A 19,266-nucleotide genomic window follows, 5' to 3' on the forward strand; every position below is an offset into this window, starting at 1 on the left:
TTGGGAAGAGTTACAGAACAAAAGAGATCTAGGGGTACATGTTCATAGCTCCTTGAAAGTGGAATCACAGGTGGACAGAACGGTGAAGAAGGTGTTCGGCATGCTTTGGTTTCATTGGTCAAAACATTGAAGTTGGGATGTTGAGATGTCTTGTTGAAGTTGTACAAAACTTTGATAAGGCCACACGTGGAATACTGTGTGCAGTTCTAGTCACCCTATTATAGAAAGGATATTATAAAACTAAAAAGAGTGCAGAAAAGATTTACTAGGATGCTACCGGGACTTGATGGTTTGAGTTATAAGGAGAGGCTGGATGGACTGGGACTCTTTTCTCTGGAGCGTAGGAGGCTAAGGGGTGACCTTATAGAGGTCTATAAAATAATGAGGGACATAGATAAGGTAGATGGTCAATATCTTTTCCCAAAGTTAGGGGAGTCTAAAACTAGAGGGTATAGATTTAAGGTGAGAGAGGAGAAATACAGAAGTGTCCAGAGAGGCAATTTTTTCACACAGAGGATGGTGAGTGTCTGAAACAAGCTGCCAGAGGGAGTAGTAGAGGCGGATACAATTTTGTCTTTTAAAAAGCATTTAGACAGTTACATGGATAAGATGGGTAGAGAGGGACATAGCCAAATGCGGGCAATTGGGATTAGCTTATGTGTTTTAAAAAAAAGGACAGCATGGATAAGTTTGGCCAAAGGGGCCTGTTTCCAGGCTGTAGAACTCTATGTCTCTACGAAATGGAATATAACACCCTAAATAGAATGAAATTTAAAGTTTATTTGTGTCACAAGTAGGCTTACATTAACATTGCAATGAAGTTACTGTGAAAATCCCATTGTCGCCGTTGCCTGTTCGGGTACACTGAGGGAGAATTTAGCATAGCCAATGCCCCTAACCAGAACTTCTTTTGGACTGTGGGAGGAAACCGGAGCACCCGGGGTAAAGCCACGCAGACAGTGGGAGAATGTGCAGGCAATGACCCAAGCCAGGAATCGAACCGGGGTCCTGATGCTGTGAGGCAGCAGAGCTACTATCTCATGAATAATGATCAGATACTGGGCGGTTGGTTAGTAACACTTCTGGTGGAATGCTGGACTATCTGCGCTTGAACCTTACATCTGGGGCACTTAACTGAGCATGTCCCTCGTGATTTACCACATTGTCAACTATTCCCGTTATAAATGCAGAAAACCGCTAATTATTATGTGGAGGGTTTTGCGCCAATGTTTGAGCTGTTGGGTCAGGGGAGCTTCACATTGATGTCTTAACTTCTTCTTTTGGTGCAATGGAAAGGGGATAGTCCTAATTAAATCGTATTCTTTCTTTCAGAATCAAACACCCAAACATAGTGTCACTGGAAGATATTTATGAAAGCCCAACACATCTCTACTTGGTGATGCAGCTGTAAGTATTGATTGCACATTTCACACATCTACATAGTAATTCAGTTGTAACTACCCACCCACTCTAAGTGATGTTGTAAATTTAATGCTGACTATTTAGTGTACATGGATCTAGTAATACAACTATCAATATTTATCCAGTGCTAAGTATTCATTCTGCCTAGACCTGGAAATACAGCTGTAAAGATCCCTGCAGTGTAAGCTCCCCATTGTAGATGTACACGTGGAATGATCCTTCCATTGCAGAATATTTATTTGAAGTATTGATTTTAATGGGGCGGTGATGGCCGAGTGGTATTATCGCTAGACTATTAATCCAAAAACTCAGCTAACATTCCAGGAACTCGGGTTCGAATCCCAACACGGCCGATGGTGGCATTCAAATTCAATAAAAAATATCTGGAATTAAGAATCTGCTGATGACCAGGAAACCATTGTCGATTGTCGGAAGAACCCATATGGTTCATTAATATCCTTTAGGGAAGGAAATCTGCTGTCCTTACCTGGTCTGGCCTATATGTGTCACAGCAATGTGGTGACTCTCAATTGCCCTCTGAACAAGGGTAACTAGGGATGGGCAATAAATGCTGGCCAGCCAGCAATGCCCATGTCCCACGAATGAATAAAGAAGAATTGAAGCATCAATCTTTCCCAGGATAGGATGTAAAATAACTGAAATCAAGAGCAAAATTTGCATAGTATGTATTTTGAATAATTTATGTAAAATAGATTATATATAGGGTAATGACAAGTCTGAAATCTGCTGCAGAATCGCACTGTGAGGCTGAATAACGCTCTGAATCATGAAAACATCTTTGTTTCCTACCTTGCTCATGTTTGAAAGGAGTATTACGCTGCTGATACTGACAACAGGTTTTCTATGATTGTATGTAGATTATAGTGTGACTGAACCATGTAATTAGACAAATTGTGACGGAATTCATTTTGTGGCTTTGTGTTACAGAATGACTTCCAACACTTTCTGTACTTGCAGCTTGTATTTTTAATATTGCTTCTGTACAAGGAGTTAAATTTCTATCCACCTAACTTATAGGTCAACCCAAGCCGGTTTCCAGGAATACAAAATTGCCTCAAACGTGGTAAATGGGCATGGAGTCATAGAGGTTTACAGCATAGAAACAGGCCCTTTGGCCCAACTTGTCCATGCTGCCCTTTTTAAAAATGTTTATTTTCCCTCCTTGCTACCCTGTTTACAGATAAGGTGGTGATGTGTAGTGGGTGCAAGGTGTGGTAGACCCTCACCAATATGATTTTGGTAAATTATCTGAGGTATGAATGATCTTTATCATGCCTGTTTTGGGGTAGCTTTTGACTTTATGTGATAGTTCAATAAGGCTGATAGCAAGTCCACACCCTGCTTTATATCACTTGGTGATTTTTGACTTCAGTGGAAATAACAATCACTATTGCACAAAGTCACATCAGCCCCCTTGTGCAAGGGGTAGACATGGGCACTTTTTGAGTATTGCTGAAAAAAGATACAACTGTCAAAGTTTTTCACCTTGCAATCATCAGGACGGATGCAAGAATGCCAAATTTCAAGAAGGAACAACGATTTATACTGCATGCTGAAAAGGGATTCTGATTGGTTGGGAATTCAGTTCTGATTGGTTGAGATGTTGCCATGGCAAATGTACAGGGGAGTTATCATCCTCCATGCATTTGTTTGTTGAAAAAAGATGCAATGTCTGGACATGTTCTTTTAGTTTGCAGAACACAACTCCCTTGATACAAATAATTGTAGCTTCTAGCTAGCGTAACTGAGCTACATTGCCACCCTGACTGATAGTCTTAAATTGGTTGTTAGTGTAATTCTTCTCCCCTCCAGTCCTGCAAGTCTGGACACCTTTCAATGATTACTCTTGGTATCAAGCCTTTTTTTTAATGGACTTTTAGTTGGCGGTTGCTCAGGAGTTTTAACGAGGGATTGATGCCCCAGTCATGCTCTTCCGTATTTAGTTGACCTTTTATCTCCACTGTGCGTGTTGTGTTGAACTCACTGTGACTGAGCTCGGTTGCATGTTAAATGGCTCACTAATAGGTTGCCTTCAGTTCTGCTTTATTGTTGATCTGTTTTGATACGTGAAAAATCGATGACCAATGTACCCACGATGGTTTGAAAGAAGTTGATCTGCATTAACATTGCATACAGGTTAATTTGAATAATATGATCACTTGAAGTCTTTGGGAAAGCTTTGCTCTATAACGTTCACGGGCTGTTTCTTTGTGAGGTGGGAATGTGTGGGTTGGGTAGTGGGGGTCGAAGTTGTCTTCTCCTGCGCTGCTCCACAGGGAGCAAGTTAGAATCTATGACCTCCACTAGCTTGTGAGTGCTGCTGACAACTAATTACAGCGTAGGAGAGCGAGCTGTAGACAACTTGTACTGTACACATTGACATTTGAGTCATTGGCCCCCATACGACTTAAGAAGAATCAAGAAAAACATACTTTTGATGTGATATTTTTTGCCATTTTTTTTTGACAGGTTTCAATATGAATTATAACCTTTTCTCCTTACGAGAATCTTTCATCCTTGAATGAAAGTGAAACAAGAGAGCTCCTTTAACCCTGTGAGGAGATAATTCACATGAAACCTTCTTCCCGGGGAAAACCACACTCCAGTGGGGTTTTGTAATTCCACCAGGGCTTCCTTCAAGAGAGGCTTACTTCCTTAACCTTGCAGGAACATAGTGCAGTTAAAATAATGTCAGCTCAAGAGGGGACGCTTTGCTGAGGTTTTGGAATTGTAAAGGAAACAGAGCAGTTATTTTTACGTACTGAAATATGTGATTAATAAATCAGAAGATATTGGAAAATCTCTGCAGGTCTATGAAAAGAGAATAGAATCAACCTTTCATAAGAACATAAGAAATAGGAGCAGGAGTAGGCCATCTGGCCCTTCAAGCCTGCCCCGCCATTCAATAAGATCATGGCTGATCTGTCGTGGCTCAGTTCCACATTCCCGCCCTCTCCCCATAACCCTTAATCCCCTCACTTATCAAAAACCCATCAACCCGCATCTTAAAAATATTTAGCGAGGTAGCCTCCACCACTTCAACGGGCAGAGAATTCCAGAGATTCACCACCCTTTGAGTGAAGAAATTCTTCCTCAACTCCGTCGGAAAGATCCTTCATCAGAGCTTTGTTTGAGATCTTTTACCCACATTTTCTTCATCAAACCACAAGTTACCGTGTACATTTCTTATAGATCCTACCTTCTCAGTAGGTCCCATCTTTTCCTTAGTTATTCTCTTGCTCTTAATGCATTGATAAAATTTCTTAGGATTTTCTTTAATTTTACCAGCCAGTATATTTTGTATCCTCTCTTTGCTTTCCTAATTTCCGTTTTCACTTCATACGTGCACTTTCTATACTCCTTTAAGCTTTCCGCAGTGTCAACTATTTTGTAACTTGTTTATCTTGGCCTGTATGCTTCTGGGTAACCAGGGGGTTCTAGATTTGGCAGTGCCACTGTTTTTATTTGTGGGGAGATGTCTGCACTGTGCCTGTAGAATTTTGCCTTTGAATACCTCCACTGATATGACACAGCTTTTCATCCTAGTAGTTGTATCCAGCTCACTGTTACCAGTTCAGCTTTCAGCTTTGTAAAATATCCCTTTCCCAATTTAGAACTTTTACTCCTGTTTGCCATTTTCCATAATGATGCTAAGTTTAACTATATTGTGGTCACTGTCTGTAAAATGGACCCCACTGCTACTTTGACCACTTGCCACGCTTCATTTCCCCAAGACCAAATCTAGAATTGCGCCCCCTCTCATTGGGCTTTTAGATGGTGGCTAATGAAGTTCTCTTGAAAGCCATTCAAGAGTTTTACACCCTCTGTACCCTTTGCACTGTTTGTACCCCAATTGATATGAGGGTAGGTAAAGTCACCAACGATTACTGCCCTTTTGTTCTGGCACTCAGAAATCTGTCTACATATCTGCTTAGTCGACTCCCTTCCATTATTTGTGGGCCTATAGTATGCTTTTGGAAGTGTGGCCGCTCCTTTTTTTATTTCCGAGCTAAACCCATTGAATGAGTTTGCATGTTGCCCCTTTAGCCTCCCTTACCCAGAGTCAAAATCCTGGAGCTCCCTCCCTAACAGCATCACGGACTGCAACAGTTCAAGAGGCCATGCTTCTCAAGGGCAATTAGGGATGGGCAGCACAGTGGTTAGCACTGCTGCCTCACTGAGCCAGGGATCTGGGTTCGATTCCGACCTCGGATGACTGTCAGTGTGGAGTTTGCACATTCTCCCCGTGTCTGCATGGGTTTCCTCCAGGTGCTCCCCTCTTACTCCAAAGATGTGCAGATTAGGTGGGCTGGTCATGTTAAATTGCCCCTTAGTGTCCGAAGATCTGTAGATTTGGGGGATTAGCGGGATAAATACGTGGAGTTACAGGGATGGATAGGAAGCTCTGCTGCAGAGTTGGTGTAGATTCGATGGGCCGAATGGCTTCCTTCTGCACCTTAGAGATTCGATCACTCTAGCCCATATCCCCTGAATGAATTAAAGAAAAATCTGGATCTGAATATAATAAAGCCAGATTGGTACAAAAGTCCACTTCTGGTTGTGTAACATAATGTGGACAGCCTGAAAACATATGTACTGTGATAGACAGGAAACGATCCTTTGGTTCACTCAGTCTGTCTCAGTATCGTGATATTGGTCTGTACACATTCCAGCCCACCCAAGGCTACGTGATCTCCAGGAAGAGGCAGAACAAAACCGATTAAAATTCCAGACCAATTTATGATGGGAAAATAAATCTGGGAAATTCCTCCTTCAATCCAAGCTGCAACTGTCTGGGCCCCTGAGTGAGTCTTCCCGATGAGTTAACACTATCTGGCATTGTCATTCTCAGTGAGGGAGGATGAAAAGTGCACAGAACTCCTGGGGGAGGGAGATTAGGAACTGGTTGTGGTGGGAGTTTGACCATCCGTGAAGGCTGCTATGGACCAGGGGGTACATACCGCCTGATGAATAATGGCAAAGCTTTAAGGGAACAATATTCTCTGACTCCAAGGCAGAAGCAGAGATGGGATTAGAATAAAATTCCAGACTGGGAAGGGAGGCTGGCAGAATGATCTTTTGAAGTATTTTTGTTGCCTTTGTGAATATAAGTGAAATCTATGGGATGCACCCTGTTCAAACACATCACTTTGTAATCGTCATCTTTGGTGTCTGTAATAACCATTGCATTTTGCCTCTGATATTGCTAACTGCTTATTACAGTAATATTTTTCCCATTACCCTTCGTGCCCATCTTGCTATTCTAGGCAGCCACGAATCAATTTGCAACCTCATTCACCTTAATAAAATCCGACTTCGAATGTAGTTTAAACGAAATTGTAGTGAGCTGAATGATCGGGGTGTGGATGGAAGTTATGATTAGATGTAGACCATTAATCTGTCTTTAATAATTTAATTCAGTCTGTCGACTTCAGAATGAGTGTAATTTAACTGCAGCCTGGATTAATGAAGATGAATGGCTATTACCATCGAGCGGAGCTGCTAATGGAGCCTGCTCAGTGCTGTCAATGTGAAGGGGTGATGTGCAAAGCACATTTAAGGAAGACATGACTAGACAATGAGTTGAGTACAGCCTGTCCATTCCACATTTGCCTTTCCGCTTGGGCTCCGGTTATCTACCTGCTCATCCTTGATGATTAGCAACCTAAACAAAGAATTGGACAGCACAGAAGAAGCCCATTTGGATGATTGCATCTGTGATGGGACTTGGAGCACCCTCTCCAATCTGTCTGACTCTTCGTGTCTTTGTTCACAGCCCTGGATATTTCTCCCTTGTCGGTATCTATCTAAGTTGCTGTGAATCTGCTTCCACCACTTTACCAGGTACAACTGGACCATTCCGGATCCTGGCAAAGTCCTCATTGATTTTTGATTTGATTTATTGTTGTCACATGTACTCGTAAACAGTAAAAAGTATTGTTTCTTCAGCACACAAAGCATACTTTACATAGGGAAGGAAAGGAAAGAGTGCAGAATATAGTGTTATAATCATAGCTAGGGTGTAGAAAAAGATCAATTTAACGGGAGGTAGGTCCATCCAAAAGTCTGATGGCAGCAGGGAAGCTGTTCTTGTGTCGGGTTCGTACACGATCTCAAACTTCATATCTTTTTCCCAATTGAAGGTGATGGAAGAAAGTATATCTGGGGTGCATGGGATCCTTGATTATGCTGACTGTTTTTCTGGGGCAGTGGGAAGTGTAGACAGTCAATGGATGGGAGGCTGGTCTGAGTGATGGACTTGGAATTTGACTTGGAGAGTTTGTCTGTAAAATACTCCTCCTAGCAGTTGTGGAGGAAGTATTGCATTAGTGGCCAGACCCTTTCTTGACATGCTCTCTCTTTGTTCGAATATCCTCTTCCTTTGAGCATCTATTTCTTTGATCTTGGCTTTGTTCAGGTGTCATCTCTGAATTGATTTTCCATCTTTCATCCCTCTGAAGAGACTGACGTTCTTGTTGCCTGTGTTCAGGGGGAGGCTGTTGACAGAATAATCAGCAGGCTTGAGAAACACTGTATATTGAGACAGGCAACATGTGGCACAGTGGCTAACACCACTGCTTCACAGCACCAGCGACCCAGGTTCGATACCTGGCTTGGGTTACTGTCTGTGTGAAGTTTGCATGTTCTCCCTGTGTCTGCATGGATGTTGTCCGGTTTCCTCCAATATTCCAAAGATATGCGGGTTAGGTTGATTGGCCATACTAAATTGTCAGGGGGATAGCAGGGTAAATGCTTAAACGGGTCAGAAAAGACAGCGTGTTCCTGGACAAGACACTGATTTATGATATTGCGATGAGATTTTTGCATTGGTGCTCAAACCTGCAGACATCTCCTGGCGCAGTGGGCAGCGACCCTGCCTCCGAGCAAGAAGCTCTGGGTTCAGATCCCACGCCAGGACTTGGTGGCCAAGGTAGGTGTGTTCATTTAGTGGCCGAACAGATCGAGTGTGCCTACCTGCAAGTCCTTGAACACACCAATGGCAGCAGGACAGAGCGGGAGAGATTCCTGGCCATCCAAGTGATTGAAAGACCATCAAGATCCATACTGCCAGGTTATAAGGTGCATATTGCCATGGCAACTCAGACTCTCTAAGAGAACAAAAAGCCACTACCATGGCTGATCTTCCTTGGTTTTCTATTTTTAGGTCTGTCCTAATTAGTGATGATTAATCTCCGTAACCCCATTTACACTGCTAATCCCCCTGATGCTCGGGAAAAATTAGCATGGCCAATCAACCTAACCCACACATCTTTGGACAGTGGGAGGAAACCGGAGCACCCGGAGGAAACCCACGCAGACACAGAGAGAACGTGCAAACTCCACACTCCTCTCTCCAAACTTCCCATCACCGAAATTCAGTTAAGAATTTAGAATCCAGGATTCTGAATTGAAATTGTAATTCTTTATCTCGCTATACCATTGCGTGATATAGCGCTTCAGATATGATATACAAATATCATAGCGGCACATTGGCACAGTGGTTAGCACTGCTGCCTCACAGCACCAGGGATCTGGGTTCAAATCTGGCCTCGGGTCACTGTCTGTGTGGAGTTTGCACATTCTCCCCATGTCTGCGTGGGTTTCCTCCGGGTGCTCCGGTTTCCTCCCACAGTCCAAAAATGTGCAGGTTAGGTTGATTGGCCAGGCTAAGTTGACCCTTAGTGTCAAGGGGATTAGCAGGGTAAATGTGTGGGGTTATGGGAATAGGGCCTGGGTAGGATTGTGGTCGGTGCAGACTCGATGGGCTGAACGGCCACCTTCTGCATTGTAGGGATTCTATGATTCTTTCAAATGCCTCTTTACCGGGTTTCTTATTTCATGCATGTTTTTGCACAGTTTTACTGTTTCAGTTTGCTGTGGACATACCGTGTTGCATTCCCTGGATGTCTGCTGTTGTAGCTGAGGGGTCCTGGAGAGGATCGTCTTCTCACTGCCTGCGGTGCCCCTCTGTTACACAAGTCCCAGGGCTGAGGCTGGGTCTGTGCTCAGTTAACTGACCTTCGCTGGGGCAGTAGTAAAGGTGCTGGGTCAGGGAGAGAAAAACCACCCTGTAGTTCCCACCCACCCCCCTCTCCTCCCGCAATTCTTATTTGGTGAACACTGCACATGTGTGAATACTGGCTAGGAGTGACTCAGACTCCACAGGCTCAGGTCGCTGAAGGCATGAATGAGGGAAGGGATTGCGAAAATGCTTGGAGGTAGTGGGAGAATCTGGAAAATACCAGTCCTGGGTGGTGCGCCAGTTTCCAGCTGTCTTTCTCCACACTGGGCATTTTGGAGGAGGCAAGTTTGGCGACCCCCATGAGGAGGACAGGCACCTAGGCTCATTAACTGCCTTGTTGAAAATAGGAGGCTGTCTTGAGACTTTCCAGTTGGCCTTCAGTTTATCAACATGATGACAGAGGGGACATCAATGGCATAGGCCAGGACAAGCCCTCCAGGTACCTTTAGGCCTTTCCTATTTATCAAGACCAATATAATGCTCACTCCCACCCCACTCACCCACCCACCCTTCCTCCATAGTGGTCATCTGGCTACTGTTTTTGTTTTTTTGCGTTAAAAAATGGCTGAGAGCATACCTTCTGTGAAAGCACCCTCCTGATTACTTACCTTCGACTGCAACTGGCTGCTTCGCTGAAGCTGGGAGGCCTGTAGTTGACCCTCCACCTTTGAGAGCCCAGTCTCTTGCCCTTTATTGGTCTAGAAACCAACCTCCATACCAACTAAGGCCTCACCTGCTTGAAAAATCTTTATTTTAATCTGCTTCCTGCCTCCATGGTGAAAATTCAGCCGCAGGTGATGTTGCCGTTGGCAAGCCCTCACAGCCAGAGCTGGCACCTGAGCACTGCCATGTTGATGAGGTCTAAAATGGCTGCTACATCTCGCAGAGAGGAGGGAGGGCTTGTCGACAGATAAGCTGCATGGAAAATTGAAGAAGAATTCTGGAGGTTTTTTTTTAACCTCAAAAAGTTTATACAGAAAGTCCTTGCAGCTAAATTGCCTTTTAATATAATTGAACATTGCTAATACATTAATTCTGCTCTGAGACTGTCGAACTGTAATTATCTATATGTCAGCAGCTTTGTGTAGTGATTGGCTGTTAACATTACACTGAAGTGTTTTTGTGTATCGCTTTGGAACACAATGAGGGTCAAAGGGCTCAGATATATATTTTTTTAATTTGTCGTTCAAAGATGTATTTAATTAGAAATCCTGACCTAAACATGATGTGTTGCTCAGTCAATCTGAGGCTGCTGAGAGAATAAATTTGCTCTGTTTGCAGCAGAGTGGTGTTTGATTTGATTTATTATTGCACATGTATTAGTATACAGTGAAAAGTATTGTTTCTTGCGCGCCACACAGACAAAGCATACCGTTTATAGAGAAAGAAATGAAAGAGTGCAGAATGTAGTGTTACAGTCATAGCTAGGGTGCAGAGAAAGATCAACTTAATGCAAGGTAGGTCCATGCAAAAGTGTGATAGTAGCAGGAAGAAGCTGTTCTTGAGTCAGTTGGTACGTGACCTCAGGCTTTTGTATCTTTTTCCCAATGGAAGAAAATGGAAGAGAGTATGTCCAGGGTGCATGAGGTCCTTAATTATGTTGGCTGCTTTTCTGAGGCAGTAGGCAGGGTAGACAGAGTCAATGGATGGGAGGCTGGTTTGAGTGATGGACTGGGCTACATTCACAATCCTTTGTCATTTCTCACGTTCTTGGGTAGAACAGCAACCATACCAAGCTGTGATTCAACCAGAAAGAATGCTTTATATGGTGTGTCTAAAAAAGTTGGAGAGAGACGTGGTGGACATGTCAAATTTCCTTAGCCTTCTGAGAAAGTAGAGACATTGATAGACTTTCTTAACTATTGTGTTGGCATGAGGGGGATCAAGACAGGTCTTGGTGGCCTGGACACCTAAAAACCTGAAGCTCTTGACCATTCAGTTTGTGGCAGCAGCTATGCATTGTCTCTTTCTGCTGGTCAGTGTTACAGCAACCCTGCAGTAACTCTCAGCTCTCCAATGGACACATTAATCTACCCTCAGATTGCACATAGACATGGCTGGTTGTGACAGATCCATCTACAGAATACAGCCTGAACGTTTACAGTCATTTACCTTGATGTCCTCATGCATCGGTCACTGAAAGTAAGGCACAGCAGGCAGTAAAGAAGGCAAATGGTACACTGGCATTCATAGTGAGAGGATTTTAATGTAGGGAGAGGGATGCTTTGCAATTGTATAGGGCATTGGTGAGGCCACGCCTGGTGTATTTTGTACAGTTTTGGTGTCCTTATCTGAGGCAGGATGTCCTTGCTATTGAGGGAGTACAGCAAAAGTTTACCAGACTGACTCCTGGGATGGCAGGACTGTCATATAAAGAGGGATTAATTTGGTTAGGATTGTATTCATTGGAGTTTAGAAGAATGAGATGGGATCTCATGGAAACTTATACAATACTAACAGAGTTAGACAGGTGGATGTAGAGACAATGTTCCCGGGGGTGGTAGGGTCCAGAACTAGGGGTCATAGTTTGAGGATAAGGGGTAAACCTTTTAGGGGTGAGGTGAAGGGAAATTTCTTCACCCAGAGGGTGGTGAATGTGTGGAATTCACTACCACAGAATGTAGTTGAATGTAGTTGTGTGATTTCAAGAAGGAATTAGATATAGCTGTTAGGGCTAAAGGGATCAGGGATTTGGGGGGGGAAGGGGGAAACTGGATATTGAACTCAATGATCAGCCATGTTAGAGCCATGTGACAACTTTGGTCACATTACAATCTATACAATGGGTGCAAAATGTAAGGGTCAGCTGACCCAGTAAACCTTGGATCCAATTACAGAGTGATGTAATAGTCAGCTGACCAGCTGATTCACTATAAATAAGAAACCATGTAGAATTGTAGAGGGCTTGGAGTGACTCAGGATGAGGCCCCAAGTTTGAAGTAATGATGTTTCTTTATTAAACCCTTTCTTTGATTCATAAATTGGAGTAAGTTTTGTTGTATTTTTGAAGCGTTCCTTCTGAGGAGACAAGCCATGATCAAAATGAATGGCAGAGCAGGCTGGAAGGGTCGAATGGTTTACTCCTGCTTCTAGTTTCTCTTTTTCTATAACTTATTGGCTTACTGCCCTCCAACTTACCAAATTATTCTGCTATCGATTGAACATAAGAACTTCCCGCCCCTCAAGCCTTTTCCTTTAACTTCCATCATTGTTGTTGGCTCATGTGACTGTGGTTCACTTTTCTGTCATCCACCCTGCCCCCTCTCCCCCACCATGTAACGCTTGACTCCCTCAGAGATCAAAGTTGAGCTCAGCCTTGAGTGTATTCAATGGCTCAGCATTGTCTGCTGCCTGGGGTAGACCAATCCAGAGATTATCCATTCTCTGAGAAAAATTCCTCCTAATCTCCACCTCAACTGGGAGATCTCTTATGTTGACAGTGTGTCTCCTAGTTCTAGATACCTCCATGAAGGGAAACACCATCACCTACATGGTCGACCCCCTCAATATCTTGCGTGTTTTGCATAGATCATCCCTTGTTCTTCTAAATTCCAATGAGTCCAGGTCAAGATAGCACATTCATCCCAGGAATCCAATGTAGTGAGCCTTCTCTGAACTGCATCCAATACAAGGATATCCCTCCTTCGATAATAGACTAAAATATTCTAGGTGTGCTCTCACCAATGCCCTGCACAGTTTAGAAAGATTTCCCTACTTTTCTACTCCATCCTCCTGGCAATAAAGGCCAACATTCAATTTATCTTCCTAATTACTTGCTGTACCTACATGTTAATTTTCTGTGATTCATATATAGACACTAGACCCACTCCGTACCATAACATTCTGCAGTGTCCTTCTGTTTACTTCAGTTACAAACAATACAAGCTGAAAAAAAGAGACATGTTGTTGAAGCTTTTTCTCTTGTACTCATCAGGACAAACCAATACCAAATTTCAGACAATCATAACGATGTATACCTACAGGAGAAAGCAATGTGATTGGTTGGCAGGTTAACTCTGGCCAAGGCATTGCCATGGAGAAAGCAGCAGACAACCATGGGTTCCTCAAGCTCCCGAATAATTCATAAAAGACACAAGACTTGAACATATTCCTTTTGTTTGCGGACAAAGTGTCCCTGTGGATAAATTATAGTAAGGATAAATGAGCCACATTATGAGCTCAACTGTTTAAAAATCAATTTAAAATAAATGAAGATAATGTAATTGTCAGCACAACTCAGGATTGTTCAGCAGGTGCACCCCACCCCCCCCCCCCCCCCCGGCCCACCCACCCCCCACCCCTCCCCCCGCCCTCCCAGCTGCAGAATCACATCTAACAGTAGACATTTTGTTTTGGGTTTTGCAAGTGTGGGCTGGTGAATTATGTTGCAGTCATTCCAAGCGAACTTCTGGCCTTATCTGTTCTTCAGTGATGTTTCCTCAGTTTCAAAGGATAATCTTTTCAGTCCTCTTTAACATCCTGTTATTTAATGTGCAGGTAAATTTAAAGGAATAAGTCCAGGGTCATGTTAATTACTTGAAAATATAATTCGGTTCCTTCAAGATGTTCAGTGAACCCTTGCAGGAACAGGTTGTCATATTAACAACCGATGAATCACAAAGTTCCCTTTTGTTATTGCACTTGAATACCAACTAAAATAATTAACATCTTCAACACCGAAGAGTTTGAGCAGTGCTTTACAGAACGGTAAAACAAGAAACTATGGCTGGGATATGGGAAGTGTTGCAAGCTTTTAATTGATCACAACTTCACCCTTCAAGTAACCAGACCCAGTCACAGGGTTCTCTTAAACAGCTATTTTAATTGCAAGCTATAGCAGGGTCCCCAGAGAGTTACAGCTCACATTTCTGCAGCTAACCAGAGTGGTGTACTCTGGAATACATAAGCAATTATAGTTTTCAAAATTGATCACAAGTAATTAGCGTTTACCAATCACAATTACTTTATGCTTGCTTTATTACAATATATCCAATCATTGTGAAGACTTTAATACATCATTGTATTTTTTTTTACAAGTTATCATGGTACAGCTCATTCCTCTGCCTGTGGATCACTCCCTTTATAGTTCCAGATGTCTGATTTAATGAACTTTGCCCAGGCTAATGGCTTTCGTGCCTATCTGTGAAGGCTCTTACAAGAAGACCTTTGTTTTTCATTGAAAAGTCTCACATCACCAGGTTAGAGTCCAACAGCATTATCTGGTATTATGAGCTTTCAGAGTGCTATTCCTTCATCAGGTGAGTGATGAAGGAGCAGTGCTCCGAAAGCTCATGGTACCAAATAAACCTGTTGGGCTTTAACCTTGTGTTGTGAGACTTACTACTGTGCCCACCCCAGTCCAACGCCGGCATCTCCACATCCTTGTTTTTCATTGCAGCTTAAGTAATATTTAACTTTGTAAAAAAAATTAGTGTCTCAAGTAGGCTTACATTAACACTGCAATGAAGTTACTGTGAAAATCCCCCAGTTGCCACACACCGGCTGCTGTTTGGGGGCACTGAGGGAGAATTTAGCGTGGCCAATGCATCTAACCAGCACGTCTTTTGGACTGTGGGAGGAAACCAGAGCATCCGGAGGAAACCCACGGAGAAAGGGGGGAGAATGTGCAGACTCCGCACAGACAATGACCAAAGCTGGGAATCGAACCCGGGTTCCTGACGCAGTGAGGCAGCAGTGCTAACCACTATGCCATCGTACCGCCCTTGTGTGATTATTAAACTTGTGTGATTATTCACCTGTCAGGAAGGTTGAAGTGTAGGCTGGGGGTACGGATTAACTCGAGGCCCAGCTTTTGAGGCAGGGATGAAGGTAATGAGGTCAAGTGGTTGACTTAGTGCTTGAAGAAACAGCCAGCCATGGTGGAATGGAGACACTGGGCAATTTAATAGTCCATGATTGAGGGAGCTGTGTATGTGACTGGCTTGCACAGCTGGGCAAGAAAATGGCCACTGGAAGTAAGGGAGAGCCCTGCAAGATACAGAAGCCAGAAGCTAGATCTAACCTATGCAATGTAGAGCAGAGAAGTCAATGTCAGTATAGACATGCATATAGCTCTACAAGTACTGGACTAGGCCAGAATGGATACTTGGAAAAACAATGGGCGGGATTTTCCGGCATTCCCCACAGTTCATTTTCCAGTGGCAGAGGTGGCTGGCCATTGGCTGTTGGCAGAATCTTCCAGTCCTGCCCAAGTCTACGCCGCTTTGCGTGGTTTGCTCATCCCGCCCGCGGGAATATTGACAATCTTTCATTATCCTCAGTGGAATTCTCTACACAACCCACTGGGGGAGGCATCAACATAACAAGGAGAAGGTCAACCTCCACTTTGTCAGGGTGATTAGAGATGGGCAATGAATGCTGGCACTGTCAGTGTCGCTCACATATTTAGTGGATTTCCTCTGGGTGCTCCGGTTTCCTTACATAGTCTAAAGATGTGTAGGTTAGGTTGATTGGCCATGCTAAGTTGCCCCTTAATGTCCCAAATTGTGTGAGGGTGACTAGTGGGGTAAATATGCGAGGTTATGGGGATAGGATCTGGATGGGATACTCTGTCAGAGAGTTGGTGCAAATTCGATGGACTGAATGGCCTCCTTTTGCTTCTATAGATTCTATCATTCAGAACAAGTTCAGGAAAAAGCTTCCAACTCCAGTGCAGTCTCTACAAAGACAGATGAATCTCACTTCACCTCTGGAGACTGGAGCCTCTTCAGCAAGTGAATAGTTCCTCAGGTTCCCATTAGCTGTTTGTTCATCCGGGGCAGCAAAATACCAGAGGGTGTGAAAAATGACAACAGTAAAAACAAACTGTTCCAAACTGAAGCACATCCAGAAAAATTACTGCACCAGTGTTTCTGTTCTGGGGAGAAAGTTTCAACTCAAAAATCAAAACATTGTACATCTTATTCTTCCCACCTTAGTGCTGAATTAATTTCAGTCTACTCTGATCAATAAGTAACACTTGAGTTTTTATCGCTCCTTATCCTGACAGTATGGCACAGAAAAAGGGTTCATTAGGTATTGAGAAATGTTTCTTCACAGAAAGAGTGGACAACATATGGAATACACTTCCATCTCTTAGTGATGGAGGGGAAACTGAATGCGAATTTTATTTATTAGTGTCACAAGTAGGCTTACATTAACACTGCAATGAAAATTACTGTGAAAATCCTCTGGTCACCACACTCCAGCACCTGAGGGGGTATTTAGCACGGCCAATGCATCTAATTAGCACAACTTTCGGATTGCAGGAGGAAACTGGAGCACCCAGAGGAAACCCACGTAGACATGGGGAGAACGTGCAGACTCTGCACAGACAGTGACTCAAGCCAGGAATTGAACCCAGTTCCCTGGCGCTGTGAGGCAGCAGTGTGAAGTTGTACGAATGAAGTAGTGGCATGATGGGAAAATTGGTCAAGTGGAGGTTGACCTTCTTGTGATGTTGGTGCTTCCCCCAATGGTTGTGTAGAGAATTCCATTGAGGTTAACGAAAGATTGTCAATATTCCCGAGGGCTTTTAGAGAGTTCAGTATTAAATGCAGGCCTTGCGATTGGCACATGCATCTCATGACAGAATTTAAGAAATGTCCAAGTCGGGCTGCTGTGTGTCTTGGGAGGGAAACTTGGAAGTGTTGGTGCACAGTGGCACAGTGATTAGCATTGCTGCCTCATAACTCCAAGGACCTGGGTTCGATTCCTGGCTTGGACACCGTTTGTGTGGAGTTTGCACATTCTCCCTGTGTCTGTGTGGGTTTCCTCCCACAGTCTAAAGATGTGTGGGTTCAATTAAATTGCCTGGGGGATTTGCAGGGTAAATGCGTGGGGGTTACAGGACTAGGGCCTGGGTGGAGGCTTAAGCCTCTGTGGAGGCTTAATAGGCTGAATGGCCTCCTCCTGAAATGTAGGGATTCTATGATTCTGATCTGAAGTGATTGACAGAATGCGGAATGCTGTAAAAATGCACACTGCCCTCCAGATGGTGCTATGACACCGCAGGATGGGCTCTCTCTAAATCTGCCCACTAGGTGGCGCTGTGCTTGCATGTATCCAGTTCCAATTCCACATAGAATTGCATCAAATTCTAAATTCACCCAGTTAGTACTCCGTACGAATATCCTCGCACTTTAGCTAGTCTCATCAATATATCCTGTTTTCCTTTCTCCCTCAAATAGTCAACTAACTTCCCCCTTAAATGCATCTTTGCTAATTGCCTCAGCCAGGCCTAATAACTGTGAGTCCAACAACCTAATCACTCTCTGGGTCAAGATGTTTCCTCCTGAATTTTATGTTGGATTAATAAGTGGGAGTGACAGTCCTTGGCATCAAGGCCACATTTGACCGAGTGTGGCATCAAGGGACCCTTGTGAAATTGGAATCAGTGGGTACCGGGGGCAAACTCTCCGCGGGTTGGAGTCAATCCTGGCATGTAGGAAGATGTTTGTGGTTGTGGAGGGTCGGTCATCTCAGTTCCAGGCCATCTCCACAGGAGTCCCTCAGGGGAGTGTCCTGGGTCCAACCACCTTCAGCTGCTTCATCAATGACCCTTCCTCCATCATAAAGTCCGAAGTGGGGATGTTCACCAATGATTGCACAATGTTCAGCACCATTCGCGACTCCTCAGATACTGAAGCAGTCCATGTTTGAATGCAACAAGATCTGGACAATATCTAAGCTTGGGCTGACAAGTGGCTAGTAACATTCATGTCACACAAATGCCAGGCAATGACCATCACAAATAAAAGAGACTCTAACCACTGCTCTTTAACATACAATGGTATAACCATCACTGAATCCCCCACTGTCAACATCCTTGGAGTTATCATTGACCAGAAACTCAACTGAACTTGCCACATAAAGACAGTGGCTACAAGAACAGGTCAGAGGCTAGGAATACTGCGGTGAATAACTCACCTCCTAACTCCTCACAGCCTGTCCACCATCTACAAGGCACAGATCAGGAGTATGATAGAATACTTCCCACTCATCTGGTTGGATGGAGCTCCAGCAATACTCAAGAAGCTTTACCATCCAGGACAACGCCGCCCATTTGATTGGCACCACATTCACAAATATCCACCCCCTCCATCACCGATGCTCAGTAGCAGCAGTGTGTACTATCTACAAGATGCACTGCAGCAATTCACCAAAGATCCTTAGACAGCACCTTCCAACCCACAACTACTTCCATCTGAAAGGCCAAGGGCAGCAGATACAAGAGAACACCACCACTCGCAAGATCCACTCCAAGGCACTCAGTCTGCTGATTTAGAAATATATCTCCTTCACAATCGCTGGGTCAAAATCTTGAAATTCCCTCCCTAACAGCATTCTGGGTCAACCCACAGCATTCAAGAAGGCAGCTCACCACCACCTTCTCGAGGGCAATTAGAGATGGGCAATAAATGCTGGCCAGCCAGCGATGCCCATGTCCCATGAATGATTAAAAAAAGAATAGACTCGCAAGTGGAAATGTGATTGCTATGTTGGCACAGTGGCACAACGGTCAACACTTGCTGCCTCACTGTGCCAGGAACTCAGGTTCAATTCCAGCCTTGGGTGATTGTGTGGAGTTTGCACACCCTCCCCATGTCTGCATGGGTTTCCTCTGGGTTCCTCCCATACTCCAATGTTGTGCTGGTTAGGTTGATTGGCCAGTTAAATTGATCCTTGGTGTCAGGGGGAATAGTAAGGTAAACAGGTGGGTTTAGGGAATAGGCCCTGAGTGGAATTGTTGTCAGTGCACGCCTGATGGGCTGAATGGCCTCCTTCTTCACTGTTGGGAT

General features: G+C 44.0%; 1 protein-coding gene across 1 annotated transcript in view; it reads left to right on the forward strand.

The window, feature by feature from the left end:
* The window catches only part of LOC145336444 (calcium/calmodulin-dependent protein kinase type 1-like), a 200,931-nt gene that overhangs the window by 161,728 nt on the left and 19,937 nt on the right, over positions 1 to 19,266 (forward strand). Inside the window, exon 4 of the mRNA XM_080181753.1 lies at positions 1,333 to 1,407. Within this exon, the coding sequence (XP_080037879.1) occupies positions 1,333 to 1,407 (75 nt within the window). The remainder of the gene's footprint in view (positions 1 to 1,332; positions 1,408 to 19,266) is intronic.

Source organism: Carcharhinus amblyrhynchos, chromosome 3 (genome assembly GCF_965287045.1).
Source record: "Carcharhinus amblyrhynchos chromosome 3, sCarAmb.v2.hapA, whole genome shotgun sequence".
Classification (NCBI taxonomy): Eukaryota; Metazoa; Chordata; class Chondrichthyes; order Carcharhiniformes; family Carcharhinidae; genus Carcharhinus; species Carcharhinus amblyrhynchos.